Genomic DNA, 24,056 nt, shown 5'->3' on the forward strand with positions numbered 1-24,056 from the left:
CTCTATCCTATCCATCCCATTCATCATCTTATACGTCTCAATGAGATCTCCCCTCATTCTTCTAAACTCTAACGAGTACAAGCCTAGTTTATTCAGCCTCTCCTCATAGCTCAACCCCCTCAACTCCGGTATCAGCCTAGTAAACCTCCTCTGCACTCCCTCCAAGGCCAAAATATCTTTGCGCAGGTGCGGCGCCCAAAACTGCACACAGTACTCCAGCTGCGGCCTCACCAATGCCCTATACAGCTGCAGCAAGACTTCCCTACTTTTATATTCAATCCCCCTCGCGATGAAGGCCAGCATCCCATTCGCCTTCCTGACCACCTGCTGCACCTGCAAGCTGGGTTTTTGCGACTCATGCACAAGGACCCCGAGGTCCCTCTGCACTGTCGCCTGCTGCAGTTTTTCGCCACGTAAGTAATAGTCCTTCCTACCATTATTTCTACCAAAGTGGACCACCTCACACTTGCCAACATTAAATTCCATTTGCCATTTCCTGGCCCATTCGCCCAGCCTATCTAGATCCTTCTGCAGACTCTCCACACCCTCCGCACAATTTGCCGTTCCCCCAATCTTGGTGTCATCAGCAAATTTCGACACCCTTGAGAGACACCAGTCAGCGTACAGATATCTTCCTGACGGAAAGCGAGGACCGAGGGACATCAGTCAGCATTACAGATATCTCCCTGAGAGAGAGGGCTGAAAGACACCATTAGAGCACAGATATCTCTCTGAGAGAGGGATGACTGAGCGACACCAGTCAGTGTCCAGATATCTCCCTGAGAGGGGGGACTTGAGAGACACCAGTCAGTGTACAGATACCTCCCTGAGAGAGAGAGAGATGGTGGAATTGGCAGAATTCTTAGTCACCGTGTGTGGAGTACAGGGAGAGATGTGGCATGCTGGGAGTGAGGGTCTCGGTTGTGGAGGGGATGTAGTTCTGTGAGGGTTTCCATAATTGAACCTATCAGGTGTGGGTTCAGCGTACAATGTGGGAGGCAGTTGGAGTGTAGCCATCTCCCCTGAGGTGCTGACGGCCTCTGATCTACAGGAACACTCCCCTCCAGGTGACCCACACAAGATAGGCCGACATAAACAGCGCGGCCAGCTGAACAAGGCTCCCATTATGCAGCCGCCTTTGATAAGCTGGGAGCTGTGTTTACCCAGCCTGAGCCTTATCAGACACAGCAAACAGCAGGAAGTCATAAACTGCATTATCACACCTCACTGCTTCCCAGGAGCTCAATCTTCACTCCCCAGCTGGCTCAGCTGACCAGCTACAGGAGCTGCACACAGAGTTAGGTACAGAGTAGATCTCCCTCTACACTGTCCCCATCAAACACTCCCAGGACAGGTACAGCACGGGGTTAGATACAGAGTAAAGCTCCCTCTACACTGTCCCCATCAAACACTCCCAGGACAGGTACAGCACGGGGTTAGATACAGAGTAAAGCTCCCTCTACACTGCCCCATCAAACACTCCCAGGACAGGTACAGCACAGGGTTAGATACAGAGTAAAGCTCCCTCTACACTGTCCCCATCAAACACTCCCAGGACAGGTACAGCACGGGGTTAGATACAGAGTAAAGCTCCCTCTACACTGCCCCATCAAACACTCCCAGGACAGGTACAGCACAGGGTTAGATACAGAGTAAAGCTCCCTCTACACTGTCCCCATCAAACACTCCCAGGACAGGTACAGCACGGGGTTAGATACAGAGTAAAGCTCCCTCTACACTGTCCCCCCATCAAACACTCCCAGGACAGGTACAGCACAGGGTTAGATACAGAGTAAAGCTCCCTCTACACTGTCCCCATCAAACACTCCCAGGACAGGTACAGCACGGGGTTAGATACAGAATAAAGCTCCCTCTACACTGCCCCATCAAACACTCCCAGGACAGGTACAGCACGGGGTTAGATACAGAATAAAGCTCCCTCTACACTGCCCCATCAAACACTCCCAGGACAGGTACAGCACGGGGTTACATACAGAGTAAAGCTCCCTCTACACTGTCACCATCAAACATGATGTGGATGTGCCGGTGTTGGACTGGGATAAACACAGTAAAATGTCTGACAACACCAGGTTTAAGTCCAACCGATTTATTTGATAGTACACTCACTAGCTTTTGGGGTTAGCCCCTTCGGACGAAGGGGCTAACCCCGAAAGCTAGTGAGTGTACTATCAAATAAATTGGTTAGGCTTAAACCTGGTGTTGTCAGACTTTTTACCATCAAACACTCCCAAGACAGGTACAGCACAGGGTTAGATACAGCGTAAAGCTTCCTCTACACTGTCCCCATCATGCTTAATGCTATCTCCACTCACATTGTCTGCACCTTTAAGAACTGATTAGTTGTAAAGACTCGCATTCTAATCAGTATTCTGTAAACTGAGTGTGTGCCTTTATATGCCCTGACTGTGATCAGAACTCTCCACTCATCTGATGAAGGAGCAGTGCTCTGAAAGCTAGTGGCGTTTACTATCAAATAAACCTGTTGGACTTTAACTTGGCGTTGTGAGACTTCTTACTATGTTTTCTCCCATCAAACACTCCCAGGGCAGGTACAGCACAGGGTAAGATACAGAGTAAAGCTCCCTCTACACTGTCAACCTGGTGTTGTCAGACTTTTTACTGTGTTTTCCCCATCAAACACTCCCAGGACAGGTACAGCACAGGGTAAGATACAGAGTAAAGCGCCCTCTACACTGTCCCCATCAAACACTCCCAGGACAGGTACAGTCTGGGGTTAGATACAGAGTAAAGCTCCCTCTACACTGTCCCCATCAAACTCTCCCAGGACAGGTACTGCACAGGGTTAGATATAGAGTGAACTCCCTTTACACTGTCCCCCATCAAACACTCTCAGGACAGGTAAAGCACGGGGTTAGATGCAGAGTAAATTCTTTTTACACTGTCCCCCTAACATAATCTGTGCTAGACTCCCTAACCTGCACATCTTTGAACACTAAGGGGCAATTTAGCATGCCCAATGCACCTAACCAGCATGTCTTTCGGATTGTAGGAGGAAACCGGAGCACCCGGAGCAAACCTATGCAGACACAGGGAGAATGTGACCCAAGGCCGGAATTGAAGCCAGGTCCCTGAAGCTGCGAGGCCCTGGATTTGACATGTCAACGCCTCACGTTTTGTAATCGAATAATATTTAATTGATTTTTAAATCCTACTGGATGTCGGAATGATGGTTTGTCAGGAAGTTGCTGGAAGGTATCGGTTAACCAAGTGACAGAACTCAGCTGCTATCAGTCAATGCCCATTGGTTTGAGCTCGGGGTCAGAGACCAGTGATTCTGAGGCAATATCGTGACCTCACTTGAGGTGGGGGGTTTGGATGGCGCTGTCGAAGGAGCGTTGGTGAGTCGCTGCGATGCATCTTGTAAACAGTATTCACTGCTGCCACTGTGCGTCGCTGGTGGAGGGAGTGAATGTTGAGGGTGGGTGGTTAGCGTGTTGATTGAGCAGGAGGCTGCTTTGTCCTGGATGGTGTCGAGCTTCTCGAGGGTTATCAGAGCCGCATTCATCCAGGTGAGTGGGAGAGTATTCCATCACACTCCCGACTTGTGCCTTGTAGATGGTGGACAGGCTTTGCGGGGAGTCAGGAGGTGAGTTACTCTCTGCAGGATTCCCAGCATCTGACCTGCTCTGGTAGCCACAGTATTTATATAGCTGGGTCCAGTTCAATTTCTGGTCAATAGTAACCCCCAGGATGTTGATAGTGGGGGGGATTCAGCAATGGGAATGCCATTGAATGTCAAGGGGAGATGGTTAGATCCTCTCTTGTTGGAGATGGGCATTACCTGGTGCTCGTGTGGGGTGAATGTTACTCACCACTTGTCAGCCCAAGCCTGGATATTGTCCACATCTTGCTGCATTTGGACACAGGCTTCTTCAGTATCTGAGGAGTGGCGAATGGTGTTGAACATTGTGCAGTCATCAGCGAACATCCCCACTTCTTTCTTTATGATGGAGGGAAGGACATTGATGAAGCAGCTGAAGCTGGTTGGAGCCTCGGACATGACCCTGAGGAACTCCTACAGGGATTACCCCAAAACTGATGTGATTTACCTCCAACCACCACAACCATCTTCTCATCTCAATCCCTCTATCCATCTCTCTCTCTACCTCTCTATCCCTCTGTATCTCTCTCATGGCAACATGATGGCACAGTGGTTAGCACTGCTGCCTCACAGCACCAGGGACCTGGGTTTGATTCCCAGATTGGGTCACTGTCTGTGTGGAGTTTGCACATTCTCCCCGTGTCTGCGAGGGTTTCCTCCGGGTGCTCCGGTTTCCCTCAGTCATTAGGCGCATTGACCCGAACAGGCGCTGGACTGTGCTGTCTAGGGGATTTTCACAGTAACTTCATTGCAGTGTTAATGTAGACCTTACTTGCAACACTAAAAAATTATCTTAACGTAAAATACTTTCTCCACCTCTCTCGCTACTTCTCTCTTTCCAGCTCCCTTTTTGTCTCCCTTCCTCTCTCCCTCTCTATTAACCCCTCAATCCCACTATTCTTCTTTTCATTCTCCCTCTGTTTTCTCTCTCTTTTCTTCCCTCTTCCTCATCTGTCTCTCTTTCTCTTTCCCTCATCGACTGTCCCTTTCTATATCTCCCTCTATTCTCCCTGCTCTCTATTCCCTCTGTAACTCTTCTTGCTCCTCCATATCTCTCTCTCCTCTTCCTGTTTCTCTCACTGCCTCCACCCACTCTCTTCCCATCTATCTATGTATATCTCTGTGTCCCAGTGTCTCTTTCTCTGACTCTCTCTCCCTGCCTCTATATGCCCCTCTCTAACTCACTGTCTTCCTATCTCACTCATGTCTCTCTCCCTCTATTTCTACCCTGCCTCTTTCTCTCTTTACTGCTGCTCATGTGTGTGTCTCTCTCTCTCTGTCTCAGGCACTCTGTCTCTATCTCTCTGCCTGCCCCCTTTCTCTTTATCTCTGTCTGCCCCTCTGTGTCCATCTCTCTCTCTCTCTCTCTCTATTCCTCTCTCACTCTCTCTGTCTCAGGCACTCTCTCTCTCTCTACCTCCCCCCTTTCTCTTTATCTCTCTCTGTCTGGCCCTCTGTTCATCTCTCTCTCTTTCTCTCTACCTGCCTCACACTGTCCCTCCCTCCCTCTCTCTATCTATCTGCCTTCCCACAGGCGCCGCCCCCCTCTCTGACACGTGTTGTCGATGTCGAGGCAGAGGGTTGCTTACACCTGGGCGGTTGCAGTAGTCTGGGACACTGGTGACTGTGGAATGTATCTGTGTGCCGGATAAGAGAGCGGGGGAGCGAGAGCGAGAAAGAGAACAAACCTTTGAAGAGGAGGATCAGAAAGAGACAGAGCGATGAACAGACTGAGGCAATAAGTCACTGGCGGAAACTCTGGTGGATGGTTTCAGTTTACCTGTGAGAATTCACCCACAGATCACACAGCCTTTGGAGGGGGGGATTAAGCCCGCTTTGGATTCCCAAATATCCTGAACTCAGTCCTTGCTGAGGCTGATGTGGAGGAAGGTAAAGGTACGAAAGGGAAAAAGAAAATTGCTTTGAAAGAAATATTTACGAAAGGAACCTTGAATCTTCAGTATCTCTGCCTCTCTGTGAGATAATGGAATTGTGAAGATTTTTTTAAGGAGTTCTCTTTAAACTTCCTCCTTCAGTTCTCAATCCAGGGATCTCTGTGTGCGTGTGTGTGTTTTGTATTTTTTTTAAAAGAAGACATTTGCACAGTTGGGGAAAAAAGCAGATTTCTTTTTTGTTTTGGTTTTTTGGAGTGTTTTTTTTGAAGGATTCCTCCCACTGCGGGAAACTGGTTTTAGTGGAGTGTGTGTGTGAGAGAGCGAGAGAGAGAGCTCTCTTCCCAAGTCCAGACATGAACCTGCACCAGGCACTGACACTACGAACAGTCACAAGAACTAACCTGGATTCCAAAGCTGCCAGTGATTGCGAGTGAGATCCTCGACTTGCCCAGACTGCCGGCTGGCTGACAAAACACACACACACACAGACTCCTTGGAGAGTTTACTTTCCCCATCGTCTACAACTTCTGAGAAGATATATTTTGCACCAACTGACTGTCCCCAGTGGAAAAATCATTCTGGCTCACATGGCACTGTGACCTAACTCACATTCACACACACACTCTCACACACACACTCTGTCACACACTCTCTCTGTCACACTCTTTCTCTCTCACACATTCTCACGCACTCTCTCTCACACACACTCTCTCTCTCTCTCACATTCTCTCACACACACTCTTTCACACACTGTCACACATTCTCTCACACGCATTTGCTCTCATACTCACACACATTCACACACACACGCACTCTCTCACGCACACTCACTCTCTCCTCTCACACTCACTCTCTCTTTCTCTTATACACACTCTCTCACACACACACACTCTCTCCTCTCTCACACACACACACTGTCTCATACACCCACTCACTCTCTCTCTCATACACACACACTCTCTCACAAACTCTCTTTCTCACACGCTCTCTCTCTCTCAAAGACTCGCACAAACGCTCCAACACGTGCACACACAGTCTCTCGCACACAGACGCACATGTGCACACATGCACACACACACACACAAACCTTACCTACGACTTCCATGACGAGCTCAGCAGAATGGAGTTAAGAGTCAGTCCAGGAATGTACAACACTGTGCTGTGCATCGGAATGGTCTATTTGGGAGCTGGGTAAGTCTAGAATTCCAGCTCTGTCTCTTTGTCTGTCTCCTGTCAATGATTTAACTACTCAGCACCCACCAGCACACCCTTACAATTCATCTGAGTTCAACCTAGGTGAGGGGAAATGATACATGGACTCTCCCTCTACACTGTCCCCATCAAACACACCCAGGACAAGTACAGCACGGGGTTAGATACAGAGTAAAGCTCCCTCTACACTATCCCCATCAAACACTCCCAGGTCATGTACAGCACAAACAGTATAGAGGAAGCTTTACTTTGTATCTAACCCTGTGCTGTACCTGTCCTGGGAGTGTTTGATGAAGACATAGAGGGAGCTTTACTCTGTATCTAACCCCGTGCTGTACCTGTCCTGGGAGTGTTTGATGAAGACAGTGTAGAGGGAGCTTTACTCTGTATCTAACCCCATGCTGTACCTGTCCTGTGAATGTTTGATGGGGATAGTGTAGAGGGAGCTTTTGATGGGGTAAATACAGTAAGAAGTCTGACAACACCAGGTTTAAGTCCAACCGACTTATTTGATAGTAAACTCACAAGCTTTTGAGGTTAAACTCTTTGTCAGGTGAATGGAGAGTTCTGGCCTCAGAAGAGCATATAAAGCACAGACAGTTTACAGATTACTGATTAGAATGCAAATCTTTACGCCTAACCTGCTATTCAAGTCTTAAAGTGGCCGACAATGTGAGTGGAAGGAGCACTGATCACAGGTTAAAGAGATGTGTATTGTCTCCACAGTACAGTAAGTGAGTTACTGTGAGTACAGTACAGCACAGTAAGTGAGTACAGTGTTTGATGGGGACAGTGTAGAGAGAGATTTACTCTGTATCTAACCCCATGCTATACCTGTCCTAGGAGTGTTTGATGGGAACAGTGTAGATGGAGCTTTACTTCACTGGACAGTAAGGACAGTGGATGAGGAGCAGGGATTGGTGGATTATTCAGGCAAGCCAGCATGAGTGGTTTGATTGATGAAAATGGGATGCGGTAATGTGTTTTCTAATTTAAGGAACTGGAGGGATACTATCGGGATTGGCTCCTGTGGGTTTACAGTGCCTGATACCAGCAGTACGCCCACACAAACACTCTGCAAGCTACTGGTTGGTTTCATTGACTGTTAAACTATTCCCACAGTCTGACAACTCAGCCATACACCTTTCACCCCTCTCCTAGACACTCACCTCCAGTTCCAGCACACGATTGAAGGAGGGGATTCATTCTTTCAAAATTAATTTACCGGGCTCCAAAATGCGTGGTGAGATCGATGATTTCGGTGGAGGGAGAGATTACAGGAACCTCATATAAGTTTTAGGCGCTTGGAATGGGAACAGGTTTAAGGTGAAAGACTACACCATCTTCCTTGCAACTGAGCCCACAACCCAGTGACCCGTGTGCAGTCCAGCACCCACAGGATTAGTCTCTGAAAAAGGGCACTCACTAGAACACAGGAAAGCTCCCTTTGCACTGTGGGAGGGTCAGTGCTGAGGGAACACATCACTGCGGGAAGGTCATTGCTGAGGGAGCACTGCACTATGGGAGGATCAGTGCTGAGGGAGCGCCACACTGTTGTAGGATCAGTGATGTACCCCACTATCAGAGAGCCAGTGCCGCACTGTTGTAGAATCAGTGATGTGCTCCACTATCAGAGAGTCAGTGCTGAGGGAGTGCCGCACTGTTGTAGGATCAATGATGTGCTCCACTATCAGAGAGTCAGTGCTGAGGGAGTGCCGCACTACGGGAGGGTGAGTGCTGAGGAAGCGCCAAACTGTGGGAGGATGAGTGCTGAGGAAGCGCCAAACTGTGGGAGGGTCAGTGCTGAGGGAGCGCCGCACTGTGGGGGGGTCAGTGCTGAGGGAGCGCCGCACTGTGGGAGGGTCAGTGCTGAGGGAGCACCGCACTGCACGAGGGTCAGTGCTGAGGGAGCGCCGCACTGTGGGAGGATCAGTGTTGAGGGAGTGCTGCACTTTGGGAGGATCAGTGCTGAGAGAGCGCCACACTTTGGGAGGGTCAGTGCTGAGGAAGCACCGTACTGTGGGAGGGTCTGTGCAGAAGGAGCACTGCACTGTGGAAGGGTCTGTGCAGAGGGAGCACTGCACTGTGGGAGGGTCAGTGCTGAGGGAACATCGCACTGTCGGAGGATCAGTGCTGAGGAACCGCCGCACTGTGGGAGCACCGTTCTGGGGGAGGGTCAGTGCTGAGGGAACACTGTACTATCGGAGGATCAGTGCTAAGGGAACGCCGCACTGTGGGATGCTCAGTGCTGAGAGAGTACCACACTGTGGGATGCTCGGTGCTGAGAGAATACCGCACTGTGGGATGCTCGGTGCTGAGAGAATACCGCACTGTGGGATGCTCAGTACTGAGAGAGTACCACACTGTGGGATGCTCAGTGCTGAGAGAGTACCGCACTGTGGGGCGCTCAGTGCTGAGAGAGCGCCGCACTGTCGGAGAGTCAGTGCTGAGGGAGCACTGCACTGTGGGAGAGTCACTGCTGAGAGAGCACCGCACCACTGGGGGTCAGTGCTGAGGGAGCGCCACACTGTGGGAGGGTCAGTGCAGAGAGAGCACCGCATTGTCAGGGGTCAGTGTGGAGGGAGCACCACACTGTCAGTGAGTCAGTGCTGAGGGAGCGCAGCACTGTGTGGGAGGGTCAGTATTGAGGGAGTGTCACACTATCAGAGGGTCAGTGCTGAAGGCGAGACACACTGTCGGAGGATGAGTGCGAAGGGAGTGTCGCACAGTGGGAGGGTCAGTGCTGAGGGAGTGCCTCACTGTCGGAGGGTCAGTGCTGATGGTGCGACACACTGTCAGAGGAACAGTGCGAAGGGATTGTTGCACTGTGGGAGGGTCAGTGCTGAGGCAGCGCTGCACTGCTGGAGGGTCAGTGCTGAGGGGGCACTGCACTGTGGGAGGGTCAGTGCTGAGGGAGTGCTGCACTGTGGGAGGGTCAGTGCTGAGGGAGTGCTGCATTGTGGGAGGGTCAGTGCTGAGGGAGTGCCGCACTGTGGGAGGGTCAGTGCTGAGTGAGTGCCGCACTGTGGGAGAGTCAGTGCTGAGGGAGTGCCGCACTGTGGGAGAGTCAGTGCTGAGGGGGTGCCGCACTGTGGGAGGGTCAGTGCTGAGGGAGTGCTGCATTGTGAGAGGGTCAGTACTGAGGGAGCACCACACTGTGGGGAGGTCAGTGCTGATGGGGCACCACACTGTGGGAGGGTCAGTGCTGAGGGGGCACCGCGCTCTCGGATGTGCCACATCTGCAGGGTAGATGTCAAGGTGATGCTGCCAGCTGAACTCTTCTTTTCTCAGTAAATGATTCAATGGTTTGCATTGGGGGAAAGCTGAGCAATGGGAAACGCCAGCACTGGCCTGAGGCCGAATATCACTCCACCCTGCCTCCTCCTCCACCTCCACATCCCGACAGCATCAGTCCTAGTGTTTGTGGAATCTTGCTGTGCACTATACGGGCACTGTGTTTCTGCTGGGCATTCGGAGAGGACTTTGGGGAGCATGAGTTTACTCTTGGGGTTAACTGCTGTGAGATTTGATCACTCGATCCTCAATTTTGCCTGTATGGCGTGGCTTGTACCCTGGGGGGCATTAAATGTTCCTGTGCTCTTTGGGCAGGGGCAGGGTGAGGAGAGTGAGGGGGTGAGCCGGTGTTGGTGCAGAGGGCACGGGAGGGCCAGTAGGAGACTTGCGGGACACCAGAAGGTATTTGTCCTTCTTGCTGTCTATGTATTTGTCTGTCTTTGTTTCTCAGTGTGTCTGTCTCTCTATCTCACCCTCTCTGTCAGTCACTCCCTCTCCTCTGTATCGCTCCCTCTCTCTCTCTTCTCCTGATCTCTCTGCTGGTCTCACTGTATCTCATACCCATCTTTCCATCAACCCCAACCCTACCACCATTCTCTTTCCTCTCCTCAGTGGTTGGCATTGCTTTCTCATAGTGCCAGGGACCTGGGTTCGATTCTGGCATTGGGTCACTGTCTGTGTGGAGTTTGCACGTTCTCCCCCTATCTGCGTGGGTTTCCTCTGGGTTCTCCAGTTTCCTCACACAGTTCAAAGATGTGCGGGTTAGGTGGATTGACCTAGCTAGGATAAATGCGTGGATGGGATTGTGGTCGGTGCAGACTTGATGAGCTGAATGGCGTCCTTTTGCACTGTCGGGATTCTATGATTCTGTAAATCAAATCTCTCCTCTCTCTCTCTCTGTCCGCCCCTCTGTTCCAGGCCCCTCTCTTGCCATCCCCCCGCTCCATCCCCTTCTCTCTCCCTCTCTGTTCCCCCCCTCACCCTGTCAGTTCTCTCTCCGTCTCCCCCCTCCCCCCTCTCTGTCCCCCCTCTCCCCATCCCCCTCTCTCCTGTCTCTGTTTGCCTCCTCCATCCCCACATGCACTCTCTCTGTCCCCCCTCTCCCCTTTCTCCGTACCCCCCTCCCCTCTCTCTGTTCCCCCCTCTCTCTGTCCCCCTCTCCCCATATCCCCTCTCCCTGTTCCCCCCTCCCCTCTCTCCGGCCCCCTCTCTCTCCGTCCTCCCCTCTCTCCATCCCCCCCCTCTCCATCCTCCTCCCTCTCCGTACCCTCTCTTCTCCGTCGCCCTCTCTCTCTATCTCCCCCCCCTTCCGCATCCTGTCTTTCCTTTCCCATCTCTCATTCTTTTTCTTACATCTCTCTCTCCCTCTCCCACCATGTCCTCCTTTCCCTATCACCCCAATTCTCCCTCCTCTCAAGAACTTTGTCTCTCTGACTCTACTCTCTCCTCACTCACTCTCCCTTTCTTGCCACCGTTAGCCTCTCCTTATCCTTCTCACCTCCCTTCCTCCCTATCTTTCTCGTTCTGTCCCTTCCAGCTCTCTGTATCCCACTTCCCTCCATTTCTCTCTCACTCTGTCTTCCATTTACTCCACAACCCCTCACTCCTTCTCCCCTTCACAAGACAAGATCCCATGGGGTTGGGGGTAATATATTAGCTTGGATAGAGGACTGGCTAACAAACAGAAAGGAGAGAGTTGGGAGATGTACCATAGCCAGATCTTTTTCTGGTTGGCAAGATGTAACTAGTGGGGGTGCCACAGTGTTCAATTCTTGGGCCCTAACTATTTACAAGCTACATTAATGACTATATTAATGGGGGTGGCACAGAGGTTGGCACTGCTGCCTCTCAGTGGCAGGGACCTGGGTTCAATTCCTGGCTTGAGTCACTGTCTGTACGGAGTTTGCATATTCTCCTCCGGGTACTCCGGTTTCCTCCCACACTCCAAGATGTGTGGGTTAGATTGACTGGCGAGCTAAACTGCCCCTTAATGTCAGGGGGAATTAGGAAGGTAAATGTATGCAGGGGTGATGGGGCTAGGACATGACCTGGGTGGGATGTTATTGGTGCAGGCTTGATGGGCCAAATGGCTTCCTTCCGCAGTGTAGGTTCTATCACTTTTACACAGGGAGAGTAGGCACCAAAGCCAGATTTGCAGATGGCACTAAAATAGGTGGGATAGTCAGTTGTAATGAGGAAATAAGCAATTTACAAACAGATATGGATAGGTTAGGTGAGTGGGGCCAACATGTGGCGTCTGGAATTTGACGTGGATCAGTATCAGGTTATCCATTTTGGTTGGAGAAGTAGAAAGGCAAGTTAGTAATCAAATGGAGAGAGACATCGGAGTGCTTCGGGGCAGAGGGATCTGGGTGTCCTAGTGCATGAATTGCAGAAAGCGAGTACACAGGTACAGCAGGTAATAAGGGAGGCAAATGGAATTTGGAATTTATTGCTAAAGGAATAGAATATAAAAACAGGGAAGAAGTGCTGCAATTGTACGATGCATTAGTGAGACAGCACCTAGAGTACTGTGTATAATTCTAGCCCCCTTGCCCGAGGAGAGATGTAGTTGCATTGGAAGCAGTTCAAAGGATGTTCACTCGATTAATTCCAGAGATGAGGATTTTGCCTTATGAAAAGAGATTGGGCAGTTTAAACCTGTGTTCTCTCAAATATGAGGGGAGATCTCATTGAAGTAATAAGGGGGATTGGCAGAGTAGATGGAGAGGGAATGTGGGGGGTGGGGGGAGTTGAGAGTTGGGGGACAGATTTAAATAGAAATGAGGAGCAATGAGCTCTTCCAGAGGGTGGTGAATCTGTGGAATTCACTACCCCAGACTATGGTGGATGCCGGGACTTTGAGTAAATAGAGGAGATAGACAGACCTTTTAACGAATATCAGATTGAAGGGTTCTGGAGAACAGGCAGGATAGTGGACTTGAGGTCGAGATGAGACCAGCCATGATCATATTGAATGGAGGAGCAGGCTTGAGGGGCTGAATGGCCTATTCTTGCTCCTAGTTCCTATAAAACATAGAAGATAGGAGCAGGAGGAGGCCATTCAGCCCTTTGAGCTGCTCCGCCATTCATAGAGTCATAGAGGTTTACAGCATGGAAACGGACCCTTCGACCCAACTTATTCATGCCACCCTTTTTTTTAAAACCCCTAAGCTAATCCCAATTGCCCGTGTTTGGCCCATATTCCTCTATATCTATCATACCCATGTAACTATCTAAATGATTTTTAAAAGATAAAGTTGTACCTGCCTCTACTACTACCTCTGGCAGCTTATTCCAGACACTCACCACCCTCTGTGTGAAAAAAATTGTCCCTCTGGACCCTTTTGTATCTCTCCCCTCTCACCTTAAACTTATGCCCTATAGTTTTAGCCTCCCCTAACTTTGGGAAAAGATACTGACTATTTACCTTGTCTATGCCCCTCATTATTTTATAGACCTCTGTAAAGTCACCCCTCAGCCTCCTACGCGCCAGAGAAAAAAGTCCCAGTCTATTCAGCCTCTCCTTATAACTCAATCCATCAAGTCCCGGTAGTATGCTAGTAAATCTCTTCTGCACTCTTGTTAGTTTAATAATATCTTTTCTATAATAGGGTGACCAGAACTGTACACAGTTTTCCAAGTGTGGCCTTACCAATGTCTTGTACAACTTCAACAAGACGTCCCAACTCCTGTATTCAATATTATGACCGATGAAACCAAGCATGCTGAATGCCTTCTTCACCATTCTGTCCATCTGTGACTCCACTTTCAAGGAGCTATGAACATGTACCCCTCGATCTCTTTGTTCTGTAGCTCTCCCCAACGCCCCACTATTAACTGAGTAAGTCCTGCCCTGGTTCAATCTACCAAAATGCATCACTTCGCGTTTGTCTAAATTAAACTCCATCATGGCTGATTGTCCAACTCAATTCCCTAATCCTGCTTTCTCCCCATAACCTTTGATCCCATTCACCCCAAGTGCTATATCCAGCCTCCTCTTGAATACATTCAATGTTTTGGCATCAACTACTTCCTGTGGTAATGAATTCCACAGGCTCACCTTTCTTTGGGTGAAGAAATGTCTCCTCATCTCTATCCTAAATGGTCTACCCCGAATCCTCAGACTGTGACCCCTGGTTCTGGACTCCCTCACCATCGGGAACATCCTCCCTGCATCTACCCTGGTCTAGTCCTGTTAGAATTTTATAAGTCTCTATGAGATCCCCCCCGTATCCATCTGAACTCCAGCAAAAGCAATCCTAATCTAGTCAATCTCTCCTCATACATCAGTCCCGCCATCCCCAGAATCAGCCTGGTAAACCTCCGCTGTGCTCCCTTGAGAGCAAGAACTTCCTCAGAAAAGGAGACCAAAACTCAGCAAGGCCCCTGTATAATTGCTGCAACACATTCCTCACTCCTGTACTCAAAACCTCTCACAGTGAAGGCCAACGTGTCATTAGCCTTCTTTACCGCCTGCTGCACATATTGCTATATTTCCCCCTACCCCGTTCCTCTCTCTCTCCCCTTGCTCCTCTCTACCTCCCTCTCTCCCCATAGCCTACTATCTCGTTCTATCCTTCCCTCACTCCCACAGTCTGTTCCGCACTCTCACTCTCTCTTTTTACCTTTCGCTCAGTCTCCCCTCATTCCCCTTTCTCCTTCTGTCTTTCCCCCAACTGTCTCCTTCCCAAAGCCCTCTCCTCTGTTCCCCTCTCTCCTTTTCTCTCTCCTCTCCCCTCCTTCTCTCCCAACAGCCCCTCTCTTCCTTTCCCTCCTTCTCTCCCTCCTCCTCTCTCTTCTCTCTCTTTCCCCTTTCCCAACCTCCCTTTCTCTCCATCTCTCTCTCCTTCTTTAACCCTTTCTCTCCCAACCTATCTTTCTCTGTCGCTCAACCTCCCTCACTTTCTTTCTCCAGCTCACTTGTCTCTTTCCCTCGTTCCTTCCCCCATTCACTCTCTCACTACCCCCTCTGTGTCCCCCCTCTCTCTCCGCCCTTCCTTTCTTTCTCAGCCTCCTCTCTCTTTTACTCCCTCCCCCCACATCCCACCTTCCCCCCTCTTCTCCTTTCTCTCTGCCCCTCCTGCCCTCATTCTCTCTCTCATTCTCTGTCCACAGTGGATTCCCGTCAGTGGTAGCCCTTGGTGCCAGCATCATCTGCAATAAGATGCCGGGACTGGCACCACGCCAGCGAGACTTGTGCCAGAACCGGCCGGATGCCATGATCATCATTGGGGAGGGAGCACAGATGGGGCTGGACGAATGCCAACACCAGTTCAGGACCAGTCGCTGGAACTGTACAGCTCTGGGAGAGAGGACAGTTTTCGGCCCGGAGTTGAAGATAGGTACGTGACCCATCATCCCCCTCCATATTGGAAGGCACAGCCCCCGCCAAATGCAGCCACCCCTTGCTGCTACCTGAGTCCCGGCTCACACTCCCTGCACTCCTCAGAATCAAGCCACGTAATCCAGGCCCAATACTCACACCGGCGCTGAGGGAGAGCCACATCATGGGAGGATCAGTGCTGAGGGAATGCCGTACTGTTGGAGAGTCAGTGCTGAGGGAGCGTTGCACTGTGGGAGGGTCAGTGCTGAGGGGGCGCCATACTGTGGGAGGGTCAGTGCTGAGGGGGCGCCACACTGTGGGAGGGTCAGTGCTGAGGGGGCGCCACACTGTGGGAGGGTCAGTGCTGAGGGGGCGCCACACTGTGGGAGGGTCAGTGCTGAGGGGGCGCCACACTGTGGGAGGGTCAGTGCAGAGGGGGCACCGCACTGTTGGGGGGTCAGTGCTGAGGGAGCGCCACACTGTGGGAGGGTCAGGGCTGGGAGAGCGCTGCACTGTGGGAGGGTCAGTGCTGAGGGAGCATCGCAGGGGTTAAAGGTTATGGGGGGGTTGACATGAGGGTAAAATTAGATCAACCTTGACCTCATTGTTTGGCGAAGTAGACTCAAGAGGTCAGGCGCCCTAATCTTTTTCCCAAATTGTTCATATTTTTACAGCATGCATCCCACCGCCTTCCTGCCTACCCCAGCCCACCACCACACCTCCCCCCAGCCCACCACCACACCTCTCCCAAGCCCAGCCCACCACCACACCTCCCCCCACCGGGTATACCCATGTAACGGTACAGAAGGGTGTGTCATCCTGAGGACCCCATGTCGTCCCTAATTGTATCCCCCCCCACCCCCACAGCCGGGAGTGACACTGATCAATTTTCCTCCTTCAGGAAGCAGAGAGACGGCCTTCGCCTACAGCATCATCGCAGCGGGCGTGGCCCACGCGGTCACGGAGGCTTGCAGCCAGGGCAACCTGTCGGACTGCGGCTGTGACAGGGCCAAGCACGGCTACTACGACCAGGAGCGGGGTTGGAAATGGGGGGGCTGCTCGGCAGATGTGGAGCACGGCATCATCTTCTCCCGCCGCTTCCTCGACGCCCGCGAGGTCAAGCGTCACGCCCGGAGGCTAATGAACCTGCACAACAATGAGGTGGGAAGGAAGGTCAGTGAGGCTGCTCGAGGGAGCGCGAGTGTGCACGTGTGGCGGTCTGTGCACAGCATGAGTGTGCACGTGTGGCGGTCTGTGCACAGCATGAGTGTGCACGTGGGTGGGTCTGTGCACAGCATGAGTGTGCACATGGGTGGGTCTGTGCACAGCATGAGTGTGCACGTGGGTGGGTCTGTGCATGGTGCGAGTGCGCACATGGATGGGTCTGTGCACAGTACGAGTGTGCACATTGAGGATCTGTGCACGGTACGAGTGTGCACGTGGGTGGGTCTGTGTACAGTGCGTGCATGCACGTGGGTGGGTCTGTGCATGGTGCGAGTGTGCACATGGGTGGGTCTGTGCACGGTACAAGTGTGCAGGTCTGTGTATGGTGCGAGTCTGCACGTGGGTGGGTCTCTGCACAGTGCAAGTGTGCATGTGGGTGGGTCTGTGCGCGGTAGAGTGTGCACATTGTGGATCTGTGCACCCATGTCTGAATGAGAAGGCCACAGATTAATAACATAAGAATAGCAGCAGGATAAGGCCATTCAGCCCCTTTGAGCCTGCTCCCAAATTCCCCCTGGTTTTAGATTCACCAACAAGAGGAAATATCTTTCCTTAAATGAGGAGACCGATATTGTACCCAATACTCTAGATGTGATCTCACCCATACTGTACACAATACTCCAGATGTGGTCTCACCCGTACTGTACACAATACTCCAGATGTGGTCTCACCCGTACTGTACACAATACTCCAGATGTGGTCTCACCCGTACTGTACACAATACTCCAGATGTGGTCTCACCCATACTGTACACAATACTCCAGATGTGGCCTCACCCGTACTGTACACAATACTCCAGATGTGGTCTCATCAATACTATACACAATACTCCAGATGTGGTCTCACCCACACTGTACACAATACTCCAGATGTGATCTCACCAATACTATACACAATACTCCAGATGTGGTCTTACTGATGTCCTGTACAACTGAAACATAACCTCCCTACTTTTGTGTTCAATTTCCCTCACAATGAACTGTAACATTCTATTAGCTTTCCTAATCACTTGCTGTCCCTTAATGCCAGCCTTTTGTGATTTGTGCACCAGGACATCCAGATCCCTCTGCACCTTAGAGCTCTGCAATCTCTCGCTGTCCAGATAAAAAGTTTATTCTTTCTTCTGCCTGCCAAAAATGGCCAATTTCACATTTTCCTCATATTGTACTCCACTTGCCAGAATTTTGCCCACTCACTTAACCTGTCTACGCCCTTTAATAGCCTCCTTTCGTCCTCTTCACATCTGACTGTCCTACCTATCTTTGTGTCATCAGCAAGTTTAGCAACCGTGCCTTCAGTCCCTTCATCCAACTCACTGATATGAATTGTAAATAGGTGAGGTCCCAGCACAGATCCCTGTGGCACACCTTTCGGCACACCTTACTAACCATAAAAAGACCCATTTATGCCTATTGTTTCCTGCCCACTAGCCAATGTCCAATCTGTGCCTCTGTGTTACTCCCTGTGCCATTAACTTTTATTTCCTGCAATAACCTTTGATGTATCACAGAAACATCAGAAATAGCAGCAGGAGGTGGCCATTTGACCCTTCGAGTCTGCTCCATCATTCATTTTGATCATAGCTTTTCATTGAATTCAATATCCTGATTCCCCCCCCCACCCCCGCCATATCCATTGACCCTTTAGCCTCAAGAGCTATATCTAATTTCTTCTTGAAATCAAACATTTTGGCCTCAACTACTTTCTGTGGGAGTGAATTCCACACATTCACCACCCTCTGGGTGAAGAAATTTCTCCTCACCTCAATCCTAAAAGGTTTACCCCTTATCCTCAAACTACGAGCCCTAGTTCTAGACTCCCCCCACCATCGGGCATGCTCTTTCTGAATCTACCTCTATAACCCTGTTAGAATTTTATAAGCTTCTATGAGATCCCCTCTCACTCTTCTAAACTCCAGTGAATATAATCCTAACGTTCTTAGTCTCTCCTCATATGACAGACCTGCCATCCCAGGAATCAGCCTGGTAAACCTTCGCTGTGCTCCCTCTATAGCAAGGATAAGTCTGAGGTCACGTACCAACCGACTCAAGAACAGATTCTTCCCTGCTGCCATCAAACTGAATGGACCTACCATATATTAAGCTGATCTTTCTCTGCACTCTGGCTATGACTGTAACAATATATTCTGCACCCTCTCCTTTCCTTCTCCCCTATGTACTCTATGAACGGTATGCTTTGTCTGCATAACGTGCAAGAAACAATACTTTTCACTGTTTCCCAATACACGTGACAATAATAAATCAAATCAAAGACATCCTTCCTCAGATAAGGACACCAAAACTTAACACAATGCTCCAGGTGTGGCCTCACTCTCGCCCTAAAAAGTTGCAGCAAAACATCCCTATTCTATACTCAAATCCTCTCGCTATACCATTTGCCTTCTTCATTGCCTGCTTTACCTGCACGCTTATTATCAAACGCCTTCTGCAAATCCAAGTACAGCGCATTCACTGGTTCCCCTCTATTGCCATCCCATGTGACTCTTGCAGGGAGCTCCAGTAAATTGGTTCAACGTGATTTTCCTTTCATGAAGCCATGTTGACTCTGCCTTCAGTTTCTCTGAGCGCCATTCTATAATATCCTTAATATTGGACATCGGTTGCAGGTCAGTTTGTTATGAATGGCACAGGGAGTTCAATCCCCATTCTTGTTGGACACGGGATTTGCCACCTTGCCTGAGGCCAAGATCATGTTGCTGTGGGTCGGGCAGGGAACAGGACAAGTATTGCTTGTGATAAGGCTGGTAATTTTGCTTCACGTTGCCTTTGCAGACCCTGAGGGAGAGTATGAGAATGGAGTGTAAGTGCCATGGCGTCTCGGGCTCCTGTACCATCAAGACCTGCTGGGTGACCCTGCCAACCTTCCGTGAAATAGGCTACGCCCTCAAGAACAAGTATGGGCGGGCAGTCCAGGTGGAGCCAGTGCGGGCGGGCCGGGGGCACCAGCCCACTTTCCTGAAGGTCCGTAGGACGTCCCACCTCAAGCCGCTGCCCACCGACCTGGTCTACACTGAGCGTTCACCCAACTACTGCGAGGAGAATCTGGCCACGGGAAGCACGGGCACACGGGGACGCCGGTGTGAGCAGGGAGACGCTGGGAAGCCGGGCAGCTGCGAGATCCTGTGCTGTGGCCGGGGGTACAACACCTTCCAGTACACCCGCACCTGGCAGTGCAACTGCAAGTTCCACTGGTGCTGCCAGGTCACCTGCAGTCAGTGCAGTGAAAGGACGCATGCCTATACCTGTAACTGAGGAGGCTCGCCTGCAGCAACGGGGTCTGAGCTTTCACCCACTTGCAAGGACGCCAGGGAACACAAGTTGGCGAATGATTGCTTGGTGCTGATGCCCTCCTCCTGGCTTTGAACAACGGCTACCCTTCTGGGCTAAGCATGGCCGACAACACGGCACCATCCATGGGGGTACTATAAGGGGCTCTATACCATGCAAGTGGCACTAGGTGTCATTCCACTGCTAAGATGCAGCAATTGGACTCTGATTGTCCCCCTGTGCAAGCAGACTCTGATTGACGCCCTCCCCCCTGCAATCAGACTGATTGACCCCCTCCCCCATGCAATTAGACTCTGATTGCCCCCCCCCCCCCCCCCCCCCCACCGACTCCATACAATTGGACTCTGTCCTCAAATTGCTGCTTTGTCTTCACTGGACCTCAAGGCAGGGAGGTCAAACCTGCATCAACCCTTGTGCCTGCCAGGACGTTGTTAATACTGGATGTGCCGTTCTGCTTTGAGACTTGTCACCACAGAGCCAGACAGGCTTTCTCCAAAATTCCAAAACTCAAGCTAAAGGGTTGGAGGTTATGGCCAGGCGCACATGGACTGCAGCGGGTGTGTTATAAAGCCCAAAAACAGAAAAATGTCTGACATGAAAAGTATCATTGTGGCTTGACCAGGGGCTATGGGTAATACACAAATCACCACGCCAGCAGCCAGTCAGACATTTGTGTGATCCAATTTCAAACACCATTTTTCCCAAATACATTTCGGTTGCAAACTTTGGAAAATAGGCTTTCCGCCACTGTGTTGAGTTTGAGATTCTGGTACACCTGCTGTCCCTGGCCTGGGAGTGTTTGATGGGGGACAGTGTAGAGGGTGCTTTACTCTGTAACTAACCCCATGCTGTACCTGGCCTGGGAGTGTTTGGTGGGGACAGTGTAGAGGGAGCTTTATTCTGTATCTAACCCCATGCTGTATCTGTCTTGGGAGTGTTTGATGGGGACAGTGTAGAGGGAGCTTTACTCTGTATCTAACCCTGTGTTGTACCTGTCCTGGGAGTGTTTGATGGGGACAGTGTAGAGGGAGCTTTACTCTGGATCTAACCCCATGCTGTACCTGGCCTGGGAGTGTTTGATGGGGACAGTGTAGAGGAAGCTTTATTCTGTATCTAACCCCATGCTGTACCTGGCCTGAGCGTGTTTGATGGGGGACAGTGTAGAGGGAGCTTTACTCTGTATCTAACCCTGTGCTGTACCTGGCCTGGGAGTGTTTGATGGGGGACAGTGTAGAGGGAGCTTTACTCTGTATCTAACCCTGTGCTGTGCATCCATTGGGATTGTGTACAGTGGGAGTGAACTGGAAAGGGAATTAGGATTGTGTACAGTGGGAGTAAACAGGAAGGGATTGGGATTGGAAATGTGTACAGTGGGAGTGAATGGGAAGAGAATTGGAATTGTGTACAGTGGGAGTGAACGTGAAGGGGTTTGGGTCTATTGGAATTGTGTACAGTGGGAGTGAACAGGAAGGGGTTTCCTGGGCTTGAGTAACCCGACCCCAGCCATATTCAGCCAGGGACAGGCAGCCTTGAGAGATCCATGTTGGAAATGAATCTAAATCTCCTCTCTCTGACTGTCCAATCCAGAATCTTTCTCTTTCCACTCTCTTTCCTCCTCCTTCTCATTCGCCACCTTTCTGTCGTGCCCTCTCTCTCTCGCTCCCTCCCTCACCCTCTCTCCCTCCCTCCCTCCATCTCTATTAGAGTAAAGCTCCCTCTACACTGTCCCTCATCAGACATTTCCAGGACTGATACAGCATGCGGTTAGGTACAGAGTAAAGCTCCCTCTACACTGTCCCCCATCAAACACTCCCAGGACAGGTACAGCACGGGGTTAGATACAGAGTAAAGCTCCCTCTACACTGTCCCCCATCAAACACTCCCAGGACAGGTACAGCACGGGGTTAGATACAGAGTAAAGCTCCCTCTACACTGTCCCCCATCAAACACTCCCAGGACAGGGACAGTACAATGGTGGTTAGTGTGTCAATCGCACAGGGCCAGTATGGGATGTGCTTTTGTAGTTGTTTACAGAAGCCACTTTGTTCCTGTGTTCAGCTTCTGTCCACATTCTAGACTTGAGTTTGAGAGTCTTTATATTTTTGTAATAAATGAGTTTTTAATTCTATCATTGCTTGTGTTTATTCTTTTCGAATTACTGGCTCCATCCACCTCTAAGCTGGCTGCCTGAGGCACCCAATAACCTCGGGGTCAAATCCAAAACCATAACTGCACCTCACTCACACTGCCCTGATCTCCACAGGATCCCGACAGTGCAGGAGGCCGTTCAGCCCATCAAATCTGCACCAAGTCACAGGCCCACACCCTCGCTTTATTCCTGCAACTTGGGGTATTACCATGCCCAATCCACCCAACCTGCACATCTTTCAGATTGTGTGAGGAAAACACAGCACCCAAAGGAAACCCACGCAGACATGGGGAGAATGTGCAGACTCCACACAGACAGTGACCCAAGCTGGGAATCGAACCCAGGTCTCTGGCGTTTTAAGGTAGTAGTGCTAACCTCTGTGCAACTCATCGTCTGGCTCCACTTCCCGTCTCGGCTCATCTACTGTGGAAGCCCTCCTCGTTACCTCCACACTCTGCTGCCCAAAACCCACAATCCGAACTCGCACCGAGGCGCCGTTCACCCATCGCCCCCTGTGCTCACTAACCCACACTGCCTCCTGGTCTGGAAACACCTCCATTTTCAAATTCTCATCCTTGCTTTCAAACCCCTCCATGGCCTCCTCACCCCACCTCCCATCACTGTAACCCCCTCAGCCCTGAGAACCCTCCCTATCTCTGTAACCTCCTCCAGCCCCTACAACCCTATCTCTGTAACCTCCTCCAGCCCCCACAACCCTATCTCTGTAACCTCCTCCAGCCCCTACACTCCTCCCTATCTCTCTAAGTTCCTCCAGCCCCTACAACCCTCCTGTCTCTGTAACCTTCTCCAGGCCCCTACATTCCTCCCTATCTCTGTAACCTCCTCCAGCCCCTACAGCCACCCCTGTAACCACCTCCACCCCTGTGTCACTCCTCCAGCCCCAACACTCCTCCCTAGCTCTGTAACTTCCTCCAGCCCCTACAACTCTCCCTATCTCTGTAGCATCCTCCAGACCAGACACACCTCCCTATCTATGTAACCTCCTCCAGCCCCTACAACCCTCCCTTTATCAGCAACCTCTTCCAGCCCCTTGAACCCACCCTATTTCTGTAACCTCCTCCAACCCCTACAACCCTCCCTATCTCTGTAACCCCTCCAGCTCCTACAATCCTCCCTATCTCTGTAACCTCCTCCAGCATCTACAGCCCTCCCTGTGTAACATCCTCCAGCCCCTACCACCCTTCCTATCTGTGTAACCTCCTCCAGCCTTCCTTATCTGTGTAACCTCCTCCAGCCCCTACAACCCTCTCTATCTCTGTAATCCTCTCCAGTCCCTACTGCCTCCCTTTCTGTGTAATCTCTTCCGACCCCTACAACCCTTCCCATCTCTGTAACCTCCTCCAGCCTCTACAACCCTCTCGATCTCTTTAACCACTTTCAGCCCCTATAACCATCCCTATCTCTGTAACTCCCTCCATCCCCTGCAACCCTTCCTATCTCTGTAACCCCCTCGAGCCCCTACAACCCTCCCTATCTTTGTAACCTCCTCCAGTCCCTACATCCCTCCCTGTCTCAGAAACCCCTCCAGCCCCTATAACCCTCCCTATCTCCGTAACCTCCTCCAGTCCCTACATCCCTTCCTGTCTCTGTATCCCCCTCCAGCCCCGATACCATCCTTTCTCTTGCATTTCCTATCCTGCGAAATATCTACGCCTTTCCAATTTTGGCCTCTTGAGCATTCCGATTCCCATTGCTCCCAATCTGTGAAATTCCTCCAGCCCCTACAACCCTCCCTATCTCTGTAACCCCCTCAAGCCCCTACGAACACTCCCTATCTGTAACCTCCTCCAGCCCCTACAAACACTCCCTATCTCTGTAACCCTCTCCAGCCCCTACAACCCTTCCTATCTTTGTAATCCTCTTCAGCCCCTATACTCCTCCCTATCTCTGTAACCTCTTCCAGCTCCTACAACCCACCCTACCTCTGTAATCTCCTCCAGCTCTACACTCCTCCCTATCTCTGTAACCTCCTCCAGCCCCTACA

General features: G+C 50.9%; 1 protein-coding gene across 2 annotated transcripts; it reads left to right on the forward strand.

The window, feature by feature from the left end:
* The first annotated feature begins 6,491 nt into the window (after positions 1 to 6,491).
* LOC145353482 (protein Wnt-7b-like) lies at positions 6,492 to 20,121 on the forward strand. Of its 2 annotated transcripts, none has more exons than XM_080204281.1 (4): positions 6,492 to 6,729; positions 15,163 to 15,389; positions 16,272 to 16,543; positions 19,387 to 20,121. In XM_080204281.1, exons 1-4 carry the CDS (start codon positions 6,659 to 6,661, stop codon positions 19,864 to 19,866), a joined length of 1,050 nt encoding a protein of 349 aa, XP_080060407.1. In that variant the 5' UTR covers positions 6,492 to 6,658; the 3' UTR covers positions 19,867 to 20,121. The 2 variants fall into 2 exon arrangements, with proteins under 2 accessions (XP_080060407.1, XP_080060408.1); XM_080204282.1 differs by having other exon boundaries at positions 16,272 to 16,531.
* The last annotated feature ends 3,935 nt before the right edge of the window (positions 20,122 to 24,056 follow it).

The sequence above is a fragment of the Carcharhinus amblyrhynchos genome, chromosome 15 (assembly GCF_965287045.1).
Source record: "Carcharhinus amblyrhynchos chromosome 15, sCarAmb.v2.hapA, whole genome shotgun sequence".
NCBI lineage: Eukaryota > Metazoa > Chordata > Chondrichthyes > Carcharhiniformes > Carcharhinidae > Carcharhinus > Carcharhinus amblyrhynchos.

Bases quoted from the DNA above. Each gene is read 5' to 3' on its own strand.
- LOC145353482 (XM_080204281.1), top strand. From the start codon at position 6,659: ATGGAGTTAAGAGTCAGTCCAGGAATGTACAACACTGTGCTGTGCATC. The intron at 15,390-16,271 runs GTACGTGACCCA...TTCCTCCTTCAG, and splicing joins CGGCCCGGAGTTGAAGATAG to GAAGCAGAGAGACGGCCTTC. The intron at 16,544-19,386 runs GTCAGTGAGGCT...TTGCCTTTGCAG, and splicing joins ACAATGAGGTGGGAAGGAAG to ACCCTGAGGGAGAGTATGAG.